Source organism: Diprion similis, chromosome 4, assembly GCF_021155765.1.
Source record: "Diprion similis isolate iyDipSimi1 chromosome 4, iyDipSimi1.1, whole genome shotgun sequence".
Lineage (NCBI taxonomy): Eukaryota > Metazoa > Arthropoda > Insecta > Hymenoptera > Diprionidae > Diprion > Diprion similis.
This window is the reverse complement of record NC_060108.1, coordinates 6,861,268-6,883,463: the sequence shown is the minus strand read 5'-3', so window position 1 is coordinate 6,883,463 and position 22,196 is coordinate 6,861,268. Positions and strand designations below refer to the sequence as shown.

The following is a 22,196-nucleotide window of genomic DNA, read 5'->3' as shown; positions in this document are numbered from 1 at the left end:
CAATTCGATCTGGTGTCTATTTTGGGCATAAAATTCAATCGTTTAAAACGATGTTGAACAGATGTACCACCTAAGTGACCTAACATTTTTTTAAAAATGAAAAAACAGTTCACCGATTACCCGTTTACTTTTTACGAAATATATTTGCCATACCAGGCGTATTTGACTTCTGTTGAAATATCTTACTCATTCTCTGACACATGTCCTCCACTCCCTGACCAACGTTCACGTTCGCTATCGCAAGAGACAGCCCGGAACTTGATGATGCAGATCTGTGAAAATGACAATAACTAACTGTCTGCGAAAAAAAATCCATAAAATTGGTTTATCCATGAATTTGGATTGCATTTTAAGTGATTTCACTGCAAAATCACGCATATTACCTATTTCTGTTAATGATCATCGTTGATGCATATAAATATGTATATTCAAAGTAAACATTTTTATTAACTGCACCCGCGTTCTGTTCAAAAAGATGGTATAGTCAATTTTTACCGACCGGATTAAATCTTAGATATTTTGACTATTATCAAAGCCTACACACGACTGATGTGACAATACGGCAGTCAGCGCAATTCGACATGCAATGCCAACTACAAATACGAAAAAATACGTTTGGTAAAGACAACAAACGTGTTCCCGTAGTTGAATTACCGCTTATCGCAGAACACATTTCCGTGCGATATTCTTGGATATGACAAGGAAGTTTTTGGACAGTTTCATTCTAAATTGCATGTAAAGTTGCACCGACTGCGGCATTTTCACATCAGTACTGTATAGGCTTCGTTACTAGGTAAAATTGAGGAACTTCACTCGGTCGGTAAACATTGATTATAGTATCCTCTTGATAAAACAATTTGACTTTCAAAAAAATTCTATGATTCGTGTGACTCACATAAATAGTGGGAAGATAAAGTACAAAATTTGAATTGGTAATCTCAAGAAAATGTAAAAAAATTCAATGTGATTTGAATGACATTTACAAAAACTTTGGCGCATTAGAAATTCTCAAGTCATTTTTCATTTTAAATTGAGAATACTGAGGATTTTTCTTGAAATGAGTAAATAAAAGTAAGGTAACTAGGCAGACGTAAGCTTTGAATTCAGTGAACCAGTTCCATTGTAAGCAATTTACCGTTCCAATGGCTTCTGGGAATCTTGCCTGGATTCAACCTCCTTGAGTAACGAATTTACTAATTCCCTGTGCTGAGGTTGGGTTTGGTTGACGAGGACTTCGAGGTACCTAAGCCCAGGCAAAAGGACACCAGTGACGCATTGATTACTGAGCGGACAGTAGACAAGGACTGAGTAGGCTTCCACGAGAGCATTTGTGAGTTCGATTTTTCGCCCCTGCTGAAGAGCGGATGCCGTTATGCCCGCTAACTGGGTGGCTATCACTGAAAGTTACAGAGACGGTGGAAAAAATTGTATATAATACAGAATTGAAGATTAGTATATTATGTAACATATGTGAAGAATAGATGATATATGAATGATTATTGCTTGTGGCACGAACGAACGGGGGATCTTGTAATCGCACAACTCAGATATCATATATATAAAGATTAAACATTTGATTACTGATGTGAACATTATGACGGCATTAAACGTACCAGGGTGTATAATGGGCGCGTACACAACTTCCTTACAGTATTATTATTAATGTCTCATACTTTTCCATCCCTTGTCTTACAGAAAGATAAAAACCCCAATGTTAGCGACGAAACGTCTAATAACGTGTTATTTTACTGTATAATACTCATGAATTGCTAATGTTACTGACTAGCACTTCGTCCACTTCGTCTCCTGAATCTAACGGAAAAATTGGCCAGGGCTCTTTGGTAGGGTATAGTTATTCAATGCATTATCAAACTTTCTGAGCAGGTGTTACTAAAACAGTTAGTCATATTTTCGTTTGATAAGCGACTTACCATCTTCTGTGTAATTTTGGGGACAGTTTGGTGCGATACTTGAGAGTGCTGTGACCAAAGAAACTGCCAATGATGACGGAATGCCCTGTGGGTCTCGAGCTATTGTTTCCAGTGTCAACCGTGCTTTATCCCTTGCCTCTTTGGCTCCACACTCAGTGACAAGACGAGCTAGTGCTGGGATAGCGGCAGCTTTGACTGTTCTGCAATAAGGTATTTCTGAACTAGTTGAAAACGTTATGTTACAGGAGACTTGGATTTCGTGAATAATTCCTAGATATCAAAATCGTGCTTACAGATCGGTGTCACTGGCCAGTGTCACTATAGCTGGAGCTACTCTTGTGTTGGCTAAATGGTCTGTAATATGAGATATTACAGAGCTGAATAAAACTGCAGTCGCACAACGGACCGTCGATCTTTGATGAACCACTCCTGTATTTAAGAGGTAGACATTAGGTTCAATTTTACTTGTTGAAATGGTTAAGAATACAATCCCAGACAAAATTCATTTGCTATTTTTATTTTGAAGCTCGATATATCTCAATCAGATTCTTCAGCCAAATATATCTGTTCAAATTAACTGGTTTAAGAACTTTTCCTAGTAAGTAGTAGGATATTGACTTCAAATTAACCTTGTTACAGAAAACAAGAGAATCATATCCTTAATTATGTTATAGTGCTTCAAGGGGATGTAAAGTTGTCTGTGAACAAAAGCAGGAATAAAATTGAGAATCGCCTGATATCGACTACAAAAAGGCTTCATTGTGACGATCGCAAAGTTATTTCTGAATCGTTAAAGTAGTCTAAATTCCAGGCACTCATATATACCATCCCAGAGAGCGTTAAGAACGTGTTCCTGCAGTCGAGTTTCATTACAGAGTTTGATAACAGCCATTTGCAGACTTGCACTGCTGACGCCGCTAATAGCCAAGGCAACAATGAATTGATTCAATGCTTTTGTTAATTCAGTCACATCCAGGGTCGACAGAATGGTCAAATACACTGGGATCAACATTAAGCTCAGAGTTCCGCTGTCGGGTGTCAACATTATGAGCTGTTGCTCAAGTTTCGATAATATGGCAGCAAAGATGGGTTGAATCTGTAAAAATGATTACAATAATTGAAATGGAACTAATCGATTCTTACTTTGTTGTTTTTATTCTGTCAGTCTATCTTCTGATAAATCTTTTTAGAATTCATTTCAAAGGTTGAGTTTGTAAATTCATTAAATTTACGTCATAACGAAGTTTGATGAAAAAAAAACCTGCTTTTCATGTGTTCATCAAGTAGAATACTAGAAAATGATTGGGTCATATTTTTTATTGCCATTAGAAATTTTAATTGCAAAAGTTATATGCAATTCAATTTCACTGTTTTCGATATACTGGGTAACACCCAAGGCTATCATCCCATAGGTTACCATTGTTTTCAGTGTGAGAATCTAAAACCGAAACATTCTTTATTTCTGGTAGAAAATTTGTCACTTGCAAAATACAGCCATTCAAAATTGGCTAATCTGGTAGCATTTCATGGCTCCAAACAGGGCTGGCGAATCCTCGTTTGATTGTCATGGGCTCGGCAGGTATCCTGAGCTATCAGTTTTCACCCGATTTGCCAATTTTGATCAGCTATCATTCGCAAACCACAAATTTCCTATAAAAGAACAAGAACATTACAGCCGCAGATTTTTACAAGGAACACATTAGTAGCCTACGGATCAACAGTCCTGGGTCACCAAGTACATAGATATGGATGACACAGTAACTGTTTTCAACCCATCATATCAGCTTCAACTTTGTTTCAAATGGAAAAAGAAAAAATATGTCCAAATTACTTTTCTCCGTTTACGTGAATATATTATACTGGCGTTTTTCTTGTTTCCTGCAATCTTTTTCTGCTATTTGATATTGCTATAGATTTCGTTAAATCCGTAACGATAGATTCTTAGTGATCTCGTAATACTTTTCCTTCTAAAAGAGCTAACTGTAACAATACTGGTCAATCTATAAGCAAGAATAAGCCTTAATTCATTGGTAGAGAAACATAGATGAGTTAACCAAGCCATTGTTTTGAATTGTTATTTTGGGATCGCAAAATGCATTGAGCTTGACTGAAAATTTCTGTTGCTTTTTATTATATTCCTCACTCTACTGGAATTATCAATATTGCTGATAAGTATTGATTGTGAAACAAGGGTGACATAAATCACTTCTGGGATTACTCGATGGCTCTGCAATAGCTCACAATAAATTATGAGTAAAATTTTTTTTAACTAGTTTTTTTTGAAAACGTGGTTATCAAAGTCAGTGACCACAATATCTTGGAAAAAGCTCAACTGATTTAATTGAAATTCGAAGACAATTTCAAACATACACGATTTCATGAATAAATAACTGATGAATATTAACAGCTTTATCTGTTATATTTGAGGAATCCGTTCGAATGGTATGTTTTAGGTCAACTAGACAATGAGGAATCGTGAAACCATGTCGGCGCACGAGGCGATTAATGTTGAGTCGAGCAAGAATGCATTGTACCGATAAAATTGAGAATAAAACTGTTTGGATAAAAATTTTCCAAATTCACCCATAATCTGTAACGTAGATTATTATTCGAAGTATAACTTATTTTGGAGGCTGAGAAAATAATGTTTCACTTACATGATTTTTCTTGGTATGCAAGATCAATAATAAAAATCATCCACGGATATTTTCATTTCAGCCCTTTGGTGGGAGCCCTCCTAAAAACTATAACGTTTGTTAAACATATTTTAATTATATACATAAAATTGACAAAGAAAAAAAACGAGGAAACGAGGGGGAGAAAATCGGCCATCCAAAATCAACGGTCATCAAAGCAACCGACAGCTGTTACAGAAAAGAAAAAAAGACTAAATGATATACTTATTTAATTTAACATAACAATCCCGCTTAAAGTCGGTTGCTGAACCTAATCAGGAATTTCGAATAACAATGTCATCATGTGTCAGAAAGTTAGAACCATTAATCTCACCTTCATAAAGATCTATCCTCTAAACCATCATGAAAAAGCCTTACCATAAGCAAGCAGGAGACAATTCACTTATCTGGCTCATGGAGACATTATTTTTGTAATGAATTAATGGAAAACTCTTATGAAGGTGTAAACAGAATTGTACGAGATGCTCTGGTAAGCATGCAGAGAGAGCACACAATCACTGTCAATATATAGAGAGACGGGTGAACCCAAACAAATACAAACGACCACATGGCGTCAAGTGTCGTGGCACCAACAGGTCTAACTATATAAATTTCCAAGTTAGATCATTGACCGAGAAAAGGATAACTGGTTGTAATGCCACCTACTTCACTTTCAGATCTTAAATTCACAGCACTATTTTCACCTACTATGTTACTCATTTCTAAAATCAACCTTTTCCTGTAGTCCTTTTTCCAGCAGAAGATACTAACATCAGAGTCATCAGAAGTTGAAATTATGGTTGCAATCTATCCTATGTTTTGTCAAGGCTGTTTTTTTTCCGGATCAGAAGAAATATTACGTTTAATTTTGTTGATTCTCATCTTAAGCGATCTATTATTCTGGCCGATATAACATTTGCTGCAATCATTACACGGTACTTTGCTAACCAGATTCGAACATTTTTCTATCAGAACACGATCTGTAGGCAAATCAAAGAGCCTTGACAAAACAATTGCATTTCTAAAAACACATCACATGTCACATGTACTTGTGATAAACCGTTCACTTATGGGAACTGCATTACTGATTTAAAAGTGGACCTGATGTCAACGGCCTCAGATTCCTTATCACACCTGTTCTTAAGAATTGCCAATCTGGTTTCGATACACTGATATATAAATTTATAGGGTAATTCTTGTAAAGCAAAACTCGATCAAAATAATATTTTTAGAATGAAATGCAACTCTTTTCTCTAATTATTGACGGTGATTGTTTGCTTTCTCTTGGCGCGCTTACCAGAGCACCTGGTACAATTCTGTTAACACCATTATCAGAGTTTTTCGTTGATTGGTTACGAAAATAATGTCTTCACAAGAGCCGGATAAGTGAATTGTTTCCTGGTTACTTATGGTAAGGTAGCTTATTCATGATAGTTCAGAAGATGGATGTTGATGACGGTGAGATTGATTATTTACAATTCTTGATTAAGTTCAACGACTGAGTTTAAGCAGTCTTTTTATGTTAAATTAAGTAAGTATCCCATCTGATTTTTTTCATTCTCTTTTTTCAACATCTGTCAGTTGATTTGTTATCCGTTATTCTTCGAAGGCCTATTTTCTCTCTCCGTCTATCCTAGTTTTTTGATTTTGTGTTCTTTGTCAATTGAATTATGTATAACGTAAGTCATGCTTAATAAATGTTATAGTTCTGAGGAGGGCCCCCATCAAAGAACTGAAATGTAAACATCTATGGATGTTTTTAATTGTAGACCTTGCATACCACGAAAAATCATGTATATGAGTCAATAAGGTCGATTAATTCGTCTACATGTTTCACTTCGTACTCTTGAGCTTTTAGCAAAATGTTGCAACCAGCTGCAGATCAAAGCACAAGTTGAATTTGCCAAGCCATGGTGATCAAGGTAAATGAATTTTTTTCCAACACGTAGTTTGGAAAGTAAGATTTCGAAGCTTGTGAAGCAAGCCTAAGATGCCCCATTTCTGAACAGTGCCATAAAAAGATGCTGACGCATGCACTGAGCTGAAATTTCAATTTTATACATTAGGACTTTCTCGGCACATGCGCACTTTTTGATGACTCAATTGTATGCAAAGACTTTACGCACCACCAGTGGCATCATTGGGTTGAGTTCAACCAGAAGTTTGCACCTTTCAGTTAGGTTTCATGGAACTGTGTCGGTGGTTCTGGACTTCTTGATTGCCTTTGATCTACATGATTTAAATTATTATGACATTCGTTTGCTTTTCAAATCAAACTTTCCTTCACAGATGTTGGAAAAAATAGTGTCTGTTACACGCATGGGTGGGCGATCTCTGACTCGTGTGTTTACAGAGCTCACTTTGGCTTATACTGCAAACTTCACACTCGATGAAAATTGCCCACTTTCCGCACTAGTAACACAATATACTATTCCGCATGACATGGAATGTTTCTAGAAAATGATGTTTTATTTTCAATATTCCATAAATTATTTTGGTTCGCAACTTTTATCAGGTATTAGATGGCTATTTCATACCGACCTTTAATACAGTTATGTGTCTGCCAAAGGCACAGCAGAGGGAATGGATATATGTGATGAAAGCATTCGAAACAGCTTCTTGAGTAACGTTGATCGATTTCACTATGTCAATTACGTCTGGTAATCTGTAAAAACAAAGTATGATTAAACAGTGAAATTAAAGATAGTATTAAAATAAAATAAGTAATAGGCGGAACAACAAACAATTTATTAGATAGCCACTCTAACTCTGGCCAAGTGTCATTTTCCCATGTATTTGCAAAGAATGCGTGGAGCACAGCCGTAATGTCCATATCGCCTTCATAAAATACTCTCGGACTTAACAGGGAAAAGCAGCAAAGGGCAGAAAACTCGTCCGCTGCTTAAAGAAATTATTTTATTACTAATTTAAGATCAGAAAATGAGTCAACTTATTATTGTTTAGGTTTTCTTACGTCAATTGTCCTACAATTTTAATTACCACATTTCACATTGTTCGATAACTCGAGACACTGTGTAAAACAATCTTTCCTTAGCATTGACTAAAATACCGGCTTAATCGTTTGAATAGGGAAAACAAGATGACTGGATCACAATGGAAAGCCATATATACTGACGTAAGTCCGAAGGTTTTGATTCTTGAACAAATGCTTTGACATTCTCAGTGTTAGCAACGCATACAACAGTATGCGGAAGGAGGTACTGCAGCACGATGATAGATGCAACAGCTCTATCTCTGTCAGAATGAATCTTGTTGTGGATATTTTGGTGGTGCGAGGGCTTAAGCTGGCTCCTTAATTTGCTAAATATTCGTGGCAGCAGATGGGACTGAAATCTCCTAAGTTTAAGTGCCCATTGCGCTATCACTGGTACAAGCATTTTAGACGCAGCTTCAATCACTGTAGATGAGGAATCATCCAGAGCAGTAAGAGTCAGTTCTTCACACTGAAATATTATTGATTGTTACAAAGACGAGTAGTAACACAAAATACACGGTTGTTAGCTGTCACCTTTACTCAACGAATTGAAGAAACTGAGTGTTCAATTGAAAAATTGACTAGTGAGTGCCTCATACAACCAGAAGATAGACCACACATTCCATGCGATGAAAAAAAGGTTCAACCACTTTATATAGTGTTACTATTAGTGAACTGTAATACTAATTTAACCAGGTGTTGTCAAAAACTGCTATCATAAGTAAATATCAAATTGAAAGAATTAATTCTACACCTCTTACATCTTGGTGCCGTTGCACCAATTCTTGCAAACGAGTTTACAAAATATAATACTACAAATAATACAGTTATATTACCTGGAAGTACTTGTCCGGATCATCCATTAACGCCACTAGTAGCGCCAGAGTCCTTACAACGGTAGCTCTGACCACCGGCTCTGTGTCTTCTAGAAGCATTTGCTGCAGCATAGAAAGCATTAAAGAATTTCTTGTTGTGCCCGAAATATATGGAGCTAAGGCTGAGCAGCATTCCACAGCCAGCAGTCTTCGTTCCAGATACTTGTGCTGACTTTGCTCCCAACACTGGCCCAAAACTTCACCAGTTTCTACGGAACTCTTCGAACATCTCGCCATTGCCACTAAGCCTGTTGGTATTGACAAATTAGTAGATGAAAATAAGTTTATAGTTGTTTTATAGCAAAATTTTATACACCAAAACAAGTTCATGAAACGGACCCTTCCAATCTGCCCAAGGTGATTCCATGCCTTACATTAAACATTGCTGCTGGCCCTGCTTTAGTGCGACAGGTCTACTTTGCAAGATCCTTTACATATAAATTTGATTTTAGAGGGCTTACCGGCTAATATCTTCAGCCTCTCCTCCTCCTGTGGCCTCTTTTTCAGGTTAAAAAGTAGCTGCAGTAACTTTTCCCTCTCGTGACTGTTCTTGTGCAGTTGTACCGCACTAATAATCAGGGGTATTGTCTCCTCTCGTTTATTAAGTATAACGTTTGGTATTACTCGGGGTAAAGAGTATGTCAATATGTGAATAACACTTTCCTGAGTCACGCTATTCTTTAGTGGATCTATTATGAATGCGGTTGCAGGATTGGATGTGTTCACCATGCAATGAGTCACTACTTCTCTCTCAAAATTAGTAGGTAAAATTCTGAAAGATTAAAGATAATTTTGTCAAATATTGCTTTGAGATTTGTCTTATATAGTATCACACCTGAAAGATGAGTCACAAGAATCCAGTGGTGGTTGCTTCGTTACATCAGGCCTAGGCAATTGTAGCGTCGTCCATTCTCGATCTCCCGGATCTGTTTCATTCAGACTAGTCACAATCGAAGTTGTATCATCTCCACAAGATTCCTGAGTCGTGTTGGAAATATCCTGGAGCATCGAATCGAGAATCTCAAACTTTTCAGGGGTTGATGAGTTGGAGTTTATCGTTTGCATGGTCCATGTGCTACCCTGGATATAAAAAATTATTTGACTTTTGCTTACTTCGTTAAATCTCTAGTTTCAATATTTTCAATTAAGCAGGTTTCAAGATATTCTTCGAGAGCATTTATTAGCTCGCACCTTTGCCTCTCCAAGTATTAAATCAGACTCATTAGAAGCTAAAAGTCCTTCTAGTTCTGATTTTTCGCGTTCTAAAACAGCTCTCTGTTCTTTCAATTGCTGTATTTCCGAAGTCTGTAAAGGAAAACATGAGAGAACCAGTTGCATTACTAATCCGTGTCAACAAAGCTTTTTTTTTCTAATGTTGGAACGCAATAACTAAGTGATTTTACATAAAAATATTTCAAAATGATATTAACTGATTATTTCCATATAGCAAACTAGCTCCACAAAATTGGGTTTCACGAAAATGAATGACTACAAAATACTAAGGATTTTCGTTCATACCTCGTTTTTTTCAGTTTAATAATTGACTACTTACCATTTCTTTCAACTCTTCATCTTTGTCAACTGTTTCCGAATTCAAGTCTTGAACAAATTCTGTTTGTACACTGACATTTGCTGCGTGCGGTTTGTTGTGACCACTAGCCCTCATGAATTCCCTGTATATTTGCAAGAGCTGTGTAGGTTTTGGAATATTCAAACCAACATCATCCCAGTCTTCGAAATCTTGGTTTTCATTCTCATCACTAAACGTGATAGAAGTCAGCTTGTAGGAGTGAGCTAGGAGGTACTCGTTGACGAGATAATTAAGTGCTCGCTGTTCGTGTGGTTTGATTGGGAAATCAGTCACTATTTGTTTGTCAGGCCCGGTATCTGGCTGCATTGTTTCAGACTCTTCAAAATAAGAGAAATAAATTTAACATAAAATATCATATTATCAGGAGTGGAACGATATGATGCCTAACGAGCAGTTTCACCTGTGGCGACGGTGAGATTGGCCCTCAGTGCTGAAATATTTTCCTTCGCTTTTCTCAGCTCAAATTCCAGTATAGCGACACGTTCATCTATTCCGCAACCGTCCTCCGAATATCTTGTCATATCAAGCGAGTCTAAGGTGGCTTGACTAAGTGACCTAGCTAGTGAAGCAGGATGATTGATTAATGCATCATGTCAATGATTAGAGTTAATAAATACGAGGTGCTAACTGAAACAGTTAGTCGAAAGAAAAAAAAAATGGAATCAACTTATGATAAGAATGAGCGAAGAAGTAATGCTGATAATCAAAAAGAGATGGCCAAACAGCTGGCAATAAATGATCAGTCAAGAAACAATGGACATGGAATGATTACGCGACAGTCAAGGTTTTGAAAGGCAGTACAGCGACTATGATATCGACATAGAAAAGCTCCCAACTGTCAAAAGTTGACTGACAAACTTGTAAGATGTAAAACATATGCGAGCGAGAATTATGGAAAGAAAATGTACTCACGCAAAGCAATGTAAGGCTCCGGCTTGATATTTTGAGTCTCAAAGTTCCCAGGATTTGAAAAATAATCCCTGAGGATAGGCAGTTCTCTTCCCGATTCGCATAATTCGGCGTGCAACTCCAATGCGGTAAGTAAAAGTCGTTCGTTAAGTAACTTTGTTGCGATATCGATATACGATACTGTAGGATTTGCTGGCTGTGATGCATCTTCTGTAGCGTTGGCATGTCGCATAGAAAGTTCAATCAGACTGTTTGATGAATTTCATTCTGTTTCTCATTCTCTCATAATTTTTCTTTGAATATGATTGATAGCAAAATTTTAAGGATAGAAATAACATTCATACTCATGTTGCAGAATTTACACAAAAAGTGGTGGGGCAGGAAATACAGACAATAGCAATAAGCAATGAGTAGAATAGGTACAACAATTCTTTCTTACTATGTATTCAATTTCATATAATCGGAAGTTTTCGGAAAAATGTAATTATGGTTATAACACTGTTACCTTTCACTGGTTCGTTAGTATGACTTGTACTGAATAAATCATCAACCTCTTCAATGGACTTGGCCATTATTCATCTGCGTAGTTTACAACAGTGCCGGAGGGTGAAATTGCTGCATAAATTTAATATGTCGTGTGAGCATTTGCTTGCTGAGAAACAAAAACATAATCCGACCACGGACGTTCAATTAATTACTGTGCGACACCTAACCCAATTGTCCAGCTAGCACCCGTGGCACCCGTGTAACATCCGACTGCATCCGACCACCACACCACAATTTTTTCCCTTTCTATTCCATAATCTAACTAACCACGTCTAACTTCAGTACAAGAATCATGCGACTAACCTAAAAGTTAGTAGACATTACCTAGTTACACACACCTTTTTTTATTTATTTCTTTTATTCGTTTATTAATCGAAGGGATATACCAAAGGTCGCGAGATCCTTTTACAGAACCTCAGTAATACTACGGCTATTGTTGACACCGTTGAAAGTGTTATTTAGCATTAATCAAGTTGTGACGTCGGAGCGGCACTCCACGAAAATTCCCCAAAACTGCCACTAGAGATTATCGCGGATGTTTAGCTAGACTTCACATAGTAGTTGTGGGTCGGCAATATCGATTAATCACTGAAGTGAAATGGACAACTTGATCGAATTCGCGTAATTGGATATTAACGGAGAGTTGGAAATTGTTATAAATTATTAGAATAAAATTTACCTTACCTTTTATGAGATGGCTTCTTCCGGAATTGTTGAATAGGTGTGATGAAGGAACTTGTTTTAAATGAACACAGAATTTAGATTTGGAATTGGTTTAAAGTAGAATATATTTTGATTAAACACACAGAATAAGAATGAACAAATTTTAATAGTATAAAATTGGATAATGAATCGGGCAGAGATTCGTCGTTGGAATGCAAATGCTAGAGGATTTTACCGCGAGGATCTACTGAGTAATTGTAGCTACTGGAGATAAAAACCAAGAGAGCGAATGATCGCTGGGTGCTCGTATTTATTCAGAGCGGTAACGATAGGGGTGTGAAATCCACTCCTCGAGCATTGCCCCACAACAACGCATTTCTTCCCCTTATTCTAAGAATTAAAACTAGGCTGGTATGCTATGCTATGGGATTTATTGGTGTTGGGTGCAAAGTTGGACTTTGGATTGTGCCCCCAACTCTTTGCTCCATACCCCCTCTCTAAGATTGAAAACTAGAGTGGTATTCGTTTTTTAGAATTTGAATTAGTGTATGTTATGGGTGTGAGTTTCATGTATATGTGTGTTGGTGCAACGCGCTAGTGTATTCGTCGATAGGCGCGCGGTCCCTTGGTAGTTGTACTGAAGGAGTAGGGGATCTAACGCAACTTTATGAGGTGGCCTTCGGCCGCGTAACGCGCGTATGCTCGAGATCGCCACATATCGCCACTTCCTAGGGTTGAATCCGTGTGAGCTTTACCTACATCATTATATTGGTTTTGATTTTATACAATGTCAGCGTTCTCGAGCGTACGGGGCGTTATATTACAAGCGTACTTTTATTTCTAGAATGTTCTAGTATGCTAGGGAATATAATGAAGGGTTATATAGAAGATAATTGAATAATTTGCTTGCTTAATGTTTAGCTGCGATACAAGAGCGTTCTCTAATATAATATTTGATTTATTTTATAGAAGATAATTAATCCTGGAACACTATTATACTTCGTCTCCAAAAATAATGTGGATGTTTTGATTTTGATGATTTAATAATAGTCTATTCATTATTATTTTCCTGAGTTACCTTTTGATTGCCTCGCCCTACAGAATCATCCCGTGAGTTAGTTTACCTTCGGTGATTTTGTTATTATGTTACTGATACACTCTCCAGGTGGCGTTCTGTACGGTTCTGCAATAGAAGGTCTACGTTACCTCCAAAGTTTGGGCACGTTGCCTACAATACGGCGTTTTGGAAGGGAATGTTGAATAATTTGTATTTACGTATTTGGAGGTATCGCAGTCCCTGGCCTTTACAGGTTATTTCTCTAATGTTATTAATTTTATATTATATTGATTATATATCTTCATGTTATAGTCTTATCTATCTCGTGGGCTGTAGGCTGTAGCGTAGGTTGCCTATAATGTGGCTCTAAACTCCGTGTTTGCAACTAGGTATTATATAATATTTCGATATAATGGTGTTAGTAAATTGTGATAATAAAATAATAATATCATAGTCTCCTGTAATGTGAGGATCCTGTAATATGGTTGCTGGACTCTTGATTAATGATAATGGTTGTTATGCCTCATCTAGGGGCTTTCAGATGGTTAAGCAGTCTCCTTGAATGACTTTCTTACAGAGTTCTCACATTTAGAGTTTTGGTTAGTTGGTAACTAATGTTAGGGAGTAATCATAAACAATAAAACATACGGACGTTCCGGTCGGATGTTACAAAGTCTACAAAAACCCCTAGAGTAAAACTACCAGGAGAGCAAAGACAAAAGGTGCCAGTGTCACCTCCCTGGCAAAGGCAGCCCCCTGACACAGGCGGAGAAAAGTAGTCCGTTATCTGTAACCGTCGCAGCGTGGCGCTGGCAGTCTCCTGGCCTTCTGTCTTCTGTTTACGGACGGACCTGACGGCCTCGCTTTATATGCTTATGTATAAATATATACATGTCGGCGCACGATATTCTGGACGCGCTTTCTCTCGCTATGTTTATGACATTGAAAGACATTCGGTTAATATTTAGTCTAAGCATATTTGTTAGTATTTAGATTAGTCATAGACCCTTAGTCTATAAGTGGCGTAAGGGGAGGTGCGAGGCGAAAGCGAAAGACTCTGAGATGCAGAGCCTTTTGTCGAACGTAGCCACAGCCCTAGAAGATGCTGTCTTGAGTGACAGTTGCATTGGAACCGAGCTAGAGATCGGTGCAGAATCGTGAAATATATTGAGAGGAATCTAGAGGCAGGGTGGATTCGTTGTCGCATCGCCCTGTACGCGATAGTTAATTGTTAGTGAAATAGAAACGGACTATATTAGAGGTAGAGACATTTGTGAGTGAATTAAGACTATTATTTGTGGTCTTATTATTAGTGATTAGATTAAGTGTAAACGTAGCTCCTGCAAGAGCAACTATGGACGCCCCTGGACCGCGCTCCCCGACATACATATATACCTATTTCTTTAATATTATCAGAATATCAAATTTTATCAATTTATATCTCAATATCTCAAAATATCTAGACCATAACATTCTTCTTAAATGATCAAATTATCACCTTACTTGCGTTATTACTAATATTATCATATTTAAATTGTTACTATTTATCCACTAATCCTACAACACCTAAGTATCTGGGAAATTATGACGCTTATTCCCGTATCAAAGAGATACCATAAGCCAAACCTAAGTTAATAAAACAATTTTGATTCCAAACAATATTAGAAGCTTGTACCGCGGGCAAATCTAGTCCATACCACGTCGAACCACCGCCACAGTGGTTCCAAATCCCGAATCATTGGCCAAATATAGAAGGTATTATCGATTCGCTACCAGATTTATTACTCGGGGGTTTTTGAGGTCGCTAAACACGAATCTGAAGTCAAATTTCCGAAAAACAAAATGGCGGCCCAAAAATGGCGGATGATTTTATTTAAACTTGAATAAATCTCTATGGAATTAGGTATCAAGGGGTTTTGAATAGAAATAATTTAGTACATGTGTAGGATATAGTAGATTGGGAAATTATGTAAATCTAAATACGAATTTGAATACAAATACTTATTTATTAAGAAATTACATTAAATATTACATTCATATAATAAAATGACGTGAAGGTACTTAAACTTAAGGCCCCGCTGACCTGGCATGTCATATATATATTTCGTGATGTCAGAAGCGGGGAAATTGGGTGAAAACGCCTATACGAATCCTGCGATAACGAGAGTATGAATCTTACTCGGAAATATTTTAAATCGTAGCTTGAATAATAGTGTACTTGTGAATCTCAGTCACTGCTCAGGCAAATGGCTGATAATGTTTATAATAAAGAATGATGAAGTGAATAAAATCACGCGACAACAAACATGGCCGATCGGAGCTACCGCATGTTGAATATTCACTGATTGCACTGTTCCACAATTTCTTTCACCCTCGCCAGGGAGATTCACACGTACAAAAGCACACACGTTATCCGGGAAAACTTATACTATCAGTTATTTTTTTGTAAACATGGCTCGATTCGTATACGTGTTTTTCATGTGGCAGCAGCCCGTTTATGGTCCACAAGAAGTATGTTCCGATCTGTAACTGACATCATTGGTTGGATCTAACAGAACAAGCCAATGAAATCAGCGGCCTTAGTTCACCGTTCAACGTTCAGAGGCGCTGCACGTATTTATGACGTCACGATTTGATATTTTCAAGTCACTTCAGCGGCACCTTAAAGGCTCCAATTGCTTTCCGAATCGCTATCGTTATTGTCGCTAGAGTCGCTGCAGTCAGACATTGCAACTACTCTTGGTTTGTTTGCAGTTGGCGATTCCAACATAGCCATGGCTTCACACGATATTGATTTACTTGACATAGCTGGTAGTTTAAGCAAACTTGAGATAACAGGGCAGTAGTAATGCAATGCCGGTTCTGCGTACAGATTCCTGTTACCAAAACTTACCGACATTTTCCCCGGACTCAAATCTTTCTCCGCGATGACGTCACAGTTCGCTGTACCGACCGAAGATCAAAATGGCGCGACCTATTTATCGACCGAAGGTTCGACCTTATCGACAGTGTTATCAGCCGAGGGTCAAAATCTTGCTGCTTTACCGACCGTTCCATCGACCGAAGGTCAAAATCACGCGGCTTTACCATCGGTCTTGCTGTCATCCCCCTTACTGACGGTCGAGGTGTAGCGGAGACGCAAACCCTTCTGTTCCCAACGTACCCATCTCAGGAATGTTCCGGTTAAGTTTGAGCGGCTTGCGGTGTGATATTTGACACCCTACATTCCGCAATTAACAGTTCCGAGAATTGTTTCGTTAACCTGATATCAACCACGTAACATTCTTTTCTGCTTGTGTGGTCGAAAGACCAGTATGATATCAACCACGTGACATTCGACAATTAACAGTTCCGAAAAATGGCTGGGGTGAACCACATGACATTCCGTTCCCACGATATCGAACCACGTGACGTTTTGTTCGAGTCGAAGGTCTGGTGCGTTATCAACCGCGTGACATTCTTATTCAAAGTCCGAAGTGATATCAACCACGTGACGTTCTTTCTCCCCACCAAATACCTCTCCAGGACTCTTATGTAACGAACCCTTGTGTTGATGTTTTGCAAACGGAGAAATGTGATATCGTATGGCGGCCCCCATGTTCTTTGAAAAAACTTGCGGACCTGGAAGCCTACTTTGATTACCTTGTCAGTGGAATCCGCCAAGTTAAGTCGAAATTTTGGGACAAAGTCGTCATGGACTTGGAGGATTCATTCACGGTCTTCCTACCCAATCGATTGACGAAAACTATTGAAGAAGACGAAAAGCTGCTGCAGCAGATGGTGACAGCCGCCAACGATTCTCGATTACACCTGCGATATCTGGGCGACTTGAATTCGTGTACACGTAATTTAAATGTGACAGTCAAAATTTTGTTAAAAAGGATCAAAATTATTCGTATTTTTTCACGTAACATTAAATCATCCTGTTCACCCTTATCCCGACATGTATCTGTAAATTGATAATTAACTCAGGTTCTGTTTTTTTAAATGACCTTCAAATTGCGTTTTTAAATCTAAGAAATTACTGCTCTGAACATCACTGAGAAAAAAAGATGAAGATTATCAAACTGTATTTCAATCTTGTTACGGTAATGTGAGGTGAGCGGACTTCATCAAGGATAGAATGCAAGGCTGACCACCAGCTGAAGTAGTTGTATACAGTCAGAGGCTCGTATCTACGGTTACTATCGTTCAAGTACTGCTCGGTCAAGGATGGGAACCAAGGTCGAAGGATATATAGGTTTGGTATTAAGATTTCGACTCTAGCCATCATCTACTATTCTATCTGGGAAAATGAGTAAAAGACTTGGTAACAAAATATATTTAATATATATGTATATATATATATATATATATATATATATGTAATTTTTCTTATTTATTCATCAAAAATAAAACGGATTATACCAAAACTTAATTAAAACTTACTATAGTTATTGTACTTACTTAATATACCACCAAAGATTCGTATGTCATGTGTATAAGTGTGTCCCTAAAAGCGAAGAACGCTTGTACTCCTTGGAAGACACCGTCCAACCTCGCCACCAGATCCACCAATTCGTCTATCTCTGCGGAGGACAATCGGTTTCAGATCACATCCTGTATCCGCAGCCTCCGCAGATTCGGCAGATCTAGATCTGGCATATGGGCAGCATTTGACTGTCTCTGTGCGTCTGGCACCATAGTCTGAAAAATGAATTCAGAGTTAGTTTCATTTGGTGAAATATGAGTACGCTCAAGCAAGAGAAAGCGACATCGAAAACAGAATGGAAAAAGCATTCATGTTTCACAAGTATTTGAAAATATTTTTTTTCACCGAAAATATTTCAGAAAAGTCGAATGTTTTTTTTCTTTCTACTACAGTGACTTGAGTAAGTGTCTAACAGAGACCATAAAAAGAACGGATTCAGAAATGTTGAAGGTAACAATAGTAGAATTCAATTACTTACAGTTTCTGTTGCGTTTGGGGTGGTGTTAGTGGCGGTGACGGTGGTGATGATGGTGACGGTGATGGTGAAAGTCTGAAAGAAATCTAGATGTTGTTGATCTGATTCGCAATTCTCACAGATTCGATGCAGAGGTGAAACACTCAGAAAACGGATTTGATAATTTCAATAGATTGAATGTAAAAGTTGAACATTCTGACAGTTCAGATACGACGGATATCGTAACAGAGACGAAATTTTTTCCAGAATTCATTCCTGATATGTATACACAAATCTCTCTCGGAGTTTTAAGATTACTTGAAAATAGTTTCAACTTTTCACTACAGCGACTTGGATAAGTGTCTAACAAACACGATAAATAAACAGATTCAGAAATATTAAAAGTAACAGTAGTGAAATTCAATTACTTACCCCTTCTGTTCTGTTTACTGACGCACAATACTCCGCTTAGCACTTGAACCACTTGAACCACTGTCAGGTTTGACTGTTAACGAGCTGACCCTGGACCCGCAGTCTTATATAATGAACCATCGTGTTTATGTTTTGCAAACGAAAAAATGCGGTATCATAAGGTGGTCCTCATGTTCATCAAATGCCGCTATCTCGCTTTAGGTAATAGATCTAGCACATACAGCTCTATGCGTACAGACACACGTACAGCTCACCTTATAAAAAGGACTACCATCACAGCAAACGATCACTCAAGTTTCAACTCGTCAAGCGCAAGTGAGAAACAAGAGAGATGGAATCCGCAAAATGTTTGAAGTTGATTAACGTCATGGAATCTGCTCACAAAATCTTGGAGAAATCATCGCCAACAACAGAAATTCAGAAATGGATGAAATTTGGGTCGCAAAATATCCAGCTTCTCAACAAAATCCTACAAAATGCTTCAACCATTGGTGAAAAAATGAGAATTATTACAACGATAGAACTTTTGAAATCACTAGCGGAAAAATTCAAACGTCTTCAGAGAACGGGTGACAGTACGAGCAAGCAAAGAACAAGCGATAGAGTACACTGGGAAGATTTGGAATCTGCTTTTGAGGGAAGAATTCGAACCGGTTCCATTGTCAATTTGAAACATAAAGACGTGTAGAGATTTCTTGAAGACGCAAAGGAACTTGCTGCGAGGAAACTAAAAAACGCTTTGCAGAAAGCCAGGAGCCTGAAACTTAACGCAATCCTGACTTGTAAATTTGAAATAAGAAAAGAGGATCAAATGATGGAAGAGATCAAATTTTTTAATACAATAAACGAAATCATCCTCCCTGTGCTGTATTAAGCTCGCGTAATTGTGCCACCGTACGGTGCTGCCCTCCGAACAATCTGTAACCGTTTTTCGCTCTCTACTCCAGGGTAAGCGTGTGCCTCGCCAGTCCAAACCGAAACTTCGACTTATACACATCGCCATATTGCTACGTGTCCGCATCTGTGTTTTATGACTATATAATAAAAGTTGTTATATTAACGTGTGCAATTATTATTGAAATCAAACCCATCACGAACATCACACTCCCGACCATGAATATTAACAAATGGTTAATCGAAAACGTGATATACCGTGTATTAACGAAAGTTGAAGATTTCCAGGAAAAGGATTCCGGCTGGTCGTTAATCGAAATTATAAATTTCACTCTTTACAACTGTTTACGCGAGGCGATAAGTGCCAAGGATAAAAGGGCCTGTGTGGGCCCAGGGATCGACGTTTCGACCAGCGAAGCGATGATCACTTCACGATAGAATCTCGAGCGAGCAACGTCTTCTTTCAAATCACCTAAGATTATACGCTACGTTATACGCCTGTATCAACCATATAAATATAAATTCATTCCGCTAATTGTTTTTCGGCATTTCTTACAGTTCAGAAGTGGGATAAAGAACTTGTTTTATCTCTTGTGGTGTGCGTGTAAATTTAACAAGTGTTGCGTGCATGTTTGGTGAACTTGGTGAAAAGTTGTAAGAGTTACGGTGAACGTGATCAACTATCTACGATGGGTCGCTCGGGTGGCAGATCTCGTAGATCTCGATCGAGACACAATTTTCGCAGGTCGAACTCGCGGTATACGCCGCCTCCGCGATCAAGTGGTAGACGATGCGAGGGAGAGGAGAGATTATCGGAGGGACGCCGCGAACGTTCTCGTGAGCGATCTCGCAGCAGGCATGATCGACGGCGTTCACCGATCGATTTATGCACGCCTAGTAACGATCGCTCTGCGGATTGGCAGGGAGCCTTTCAGAAGTTGATCGAGCCGGTGACTTTCGTCGCAGAAAAGCACGGACCGCAAAAGACAATGGAGGGCAAGCGGTCAATACCACTATTTGACCCAAGCCAAAAGAGCCAGACGATCGAGGTCTGGATTCAAAAGGTAGAGGAATTAAAGAAGATCGTCGATTGGGATGACATCGCTGTCAACAGTTTCGCGCTGGAAAATCTACGAGGCGTGGCAAAAATGTGGCACGACGAATTGACAACCGTCGACTTCAATTGGTCGGAGTGGAAGGAGAAGCTGCTCGAAGCGTTCACCGATCACACATTATTACCGGATAAGCTTGCTATAATGTTAGCACGGATGAAAACAAAGAACGAGAGTATGATGCGATACTTTTTCGAGAATGCAGCGCTCGTAAGAGCATGTAATTTCGAGGGAAAAGACGCGGCAGATTGCATCGCGCAGGGAATTACCGATCAGTCCTTGAAAAATACCATCAAGCAATACGATTTTCGAACACCCGAGGCACTGCGTATCTTCCTGAGCAAAACAGATACCTCGACAGAGAAGTGTGTCGACATATACGCGGGTCGAAAGGATAACGACCGTGGACGGCAAGACTCGGCGGGTCATAACAAGTGGAGGCCCAAGGGGGTCCCACGATACGACCAAAGGGAAAAACGGGGACCAAGTGGATCGTCAGGGGGTCCCTCGAACAAACTGGCAAGTATGCGGTGTTTTCGCTGTAATGAGGTGGGGCATATGTCACGGCGGTGTCCGAAAATGAAAGACGAGGAAACAGTGAAAAATGTACGGAGTATCGGCGTTGGACAGAAGAGTGGGGATATACGGATGCACGACGCGATCCTCAACGATACCCTTTTACGAGCGTACATCGATGGTGGGAGTGAATGCGTCACTCTGAAAAAGAGCGAAGCCGACAAGATGCAACTACACCTGCAACCGACGGATGTGATCCTCCGAGGGTATGGTGGCGGGGAGGTTCGCCCGTATGGTATTACCAAGGCGAATATGATGATTGACCTGGCGGAAGGGCGAGTTGACGTACTCGTCGTCCCAGATAAGATTTAGGGGGTACCGCTCATCGTGGGCCAGCCCTTTTTGGGTTTACCTGGTGTCACTACGGTCCAGAGAGACGGTAACCTGCGGCTGTTCGACGCGTCACTGGCCACACTGCCGGAAATAGAACGGTTATCACCACGGAAGTTGATTCTGAGGGCAGCAGAGGAGACTATCATCCCACCGCGTCATGGAGCAGATATTAAGGTAGCGGTGCAAAATGATTATTCTGGTGATTTGTACGTAGAGCTGAGCGTACGAGGCGAAGAGGGTAGAGAATATTGAATTCCGAGGTGCATTATTAGTACTACACCGGGAACATCACCAGTTATTAACTTGTCGGATCAATCGTTAACAATTCACAAAGAAATAGTTATTGCCAGAGCGGAGAAAGCAAGACCAGAGTCCCTTGCTGAAAGTAAATTTCGAGTAGTTTGTAGAATTAGCAGTGCAGAGAGAATCAGCCTCCCAAAAGATCAAATCAAAGTCGATCCTAGTGTATTGGGGAATACGGAGAGAAGTTCGTTCAAATTACTTGACTCATATCGCGACTGTTTTGCATTGAATATTTTGGAGCTAGGAGCGACTCAAGCCGCGGAAATAAAAATAGAATTAAAGAGCGATCCAGTCGTGACTTATCGACCTTATTGACTCTCTTACTCAGAGCGGGAGAAGGTTGGTAAGATCGTAGACGAGTTAAAGGAGAATAATATCG

The 22,196-nt window shown here is 39.0% G+C and overlaps 1 protein-coding gene across 1 annotated transcript; it reads right to left on the bottom strand.

The window, feature by feature from the left end:
- Positions 1-9: 9 nt before the first annotated feature.
- LOC124405314 (RAB11-binding protein RELCH homolog) lies at positions 10-11,709 on the bottom strand. Its single transcript, XM_046880126.1, has 16 exons — positions 11,482-11,709; positions 10,980-11,186; positions 10,468-10,626; positions 10,029-10,384; positions 9,668-9,781; positions 9,312-9,556; positions 8,938-9,248; positions 8,438-8,724; positions 7,743-8,070; positions 7,351-7,504; positions 7,148-7,271; positions 2,757-3,027; positions 2,225-2,360; positions 1,932-2,131; positions 1,136-1,397; positions 10-272 (listed from the first exon to the last, which is right to left on the bottom strand). Exons 1-16 carry the CDS (start codon positions 11,546-11,548, stop codon positions 125-127), a joined length of 3,369 nt encoding a protein of 1,122 aa, XP_046736082.1. The 5' UTR covers positions 11,549-11,709; the 3' UTR covers positions 10-124.
- Positions 11,710-22,196: the final 10,487 nt, after the last annotated feature.

What these genes read in the sequence shown, in the direction of transcription:
- LOC124405314 (XM_046880126.1), bottom strand. Translation starts at nt 11,548, where the DNA reads ATGGCCAAGTCCATTGAAGAGGTTGATGATTTATTCAGTACAAGTCAT. An exon ending in GGAGCCTTACATTGCTTTGC is followed by an intron (nt 10,627 to 10,979) that starts GTGAGTACATTT and finishes CTGCTTCACTAG; the next exon opens with CTAGGTCACTTAGTCAAGCC. An exon ending in CCAAAATTACACAGAAGATG is followed by an intron (nt 1,398 to 1,931) that starts GTAAGTCGCTTA and finishes TGTAACTTTCAG; the next exon opens with TGATAGCCACCCAGTTAGCG.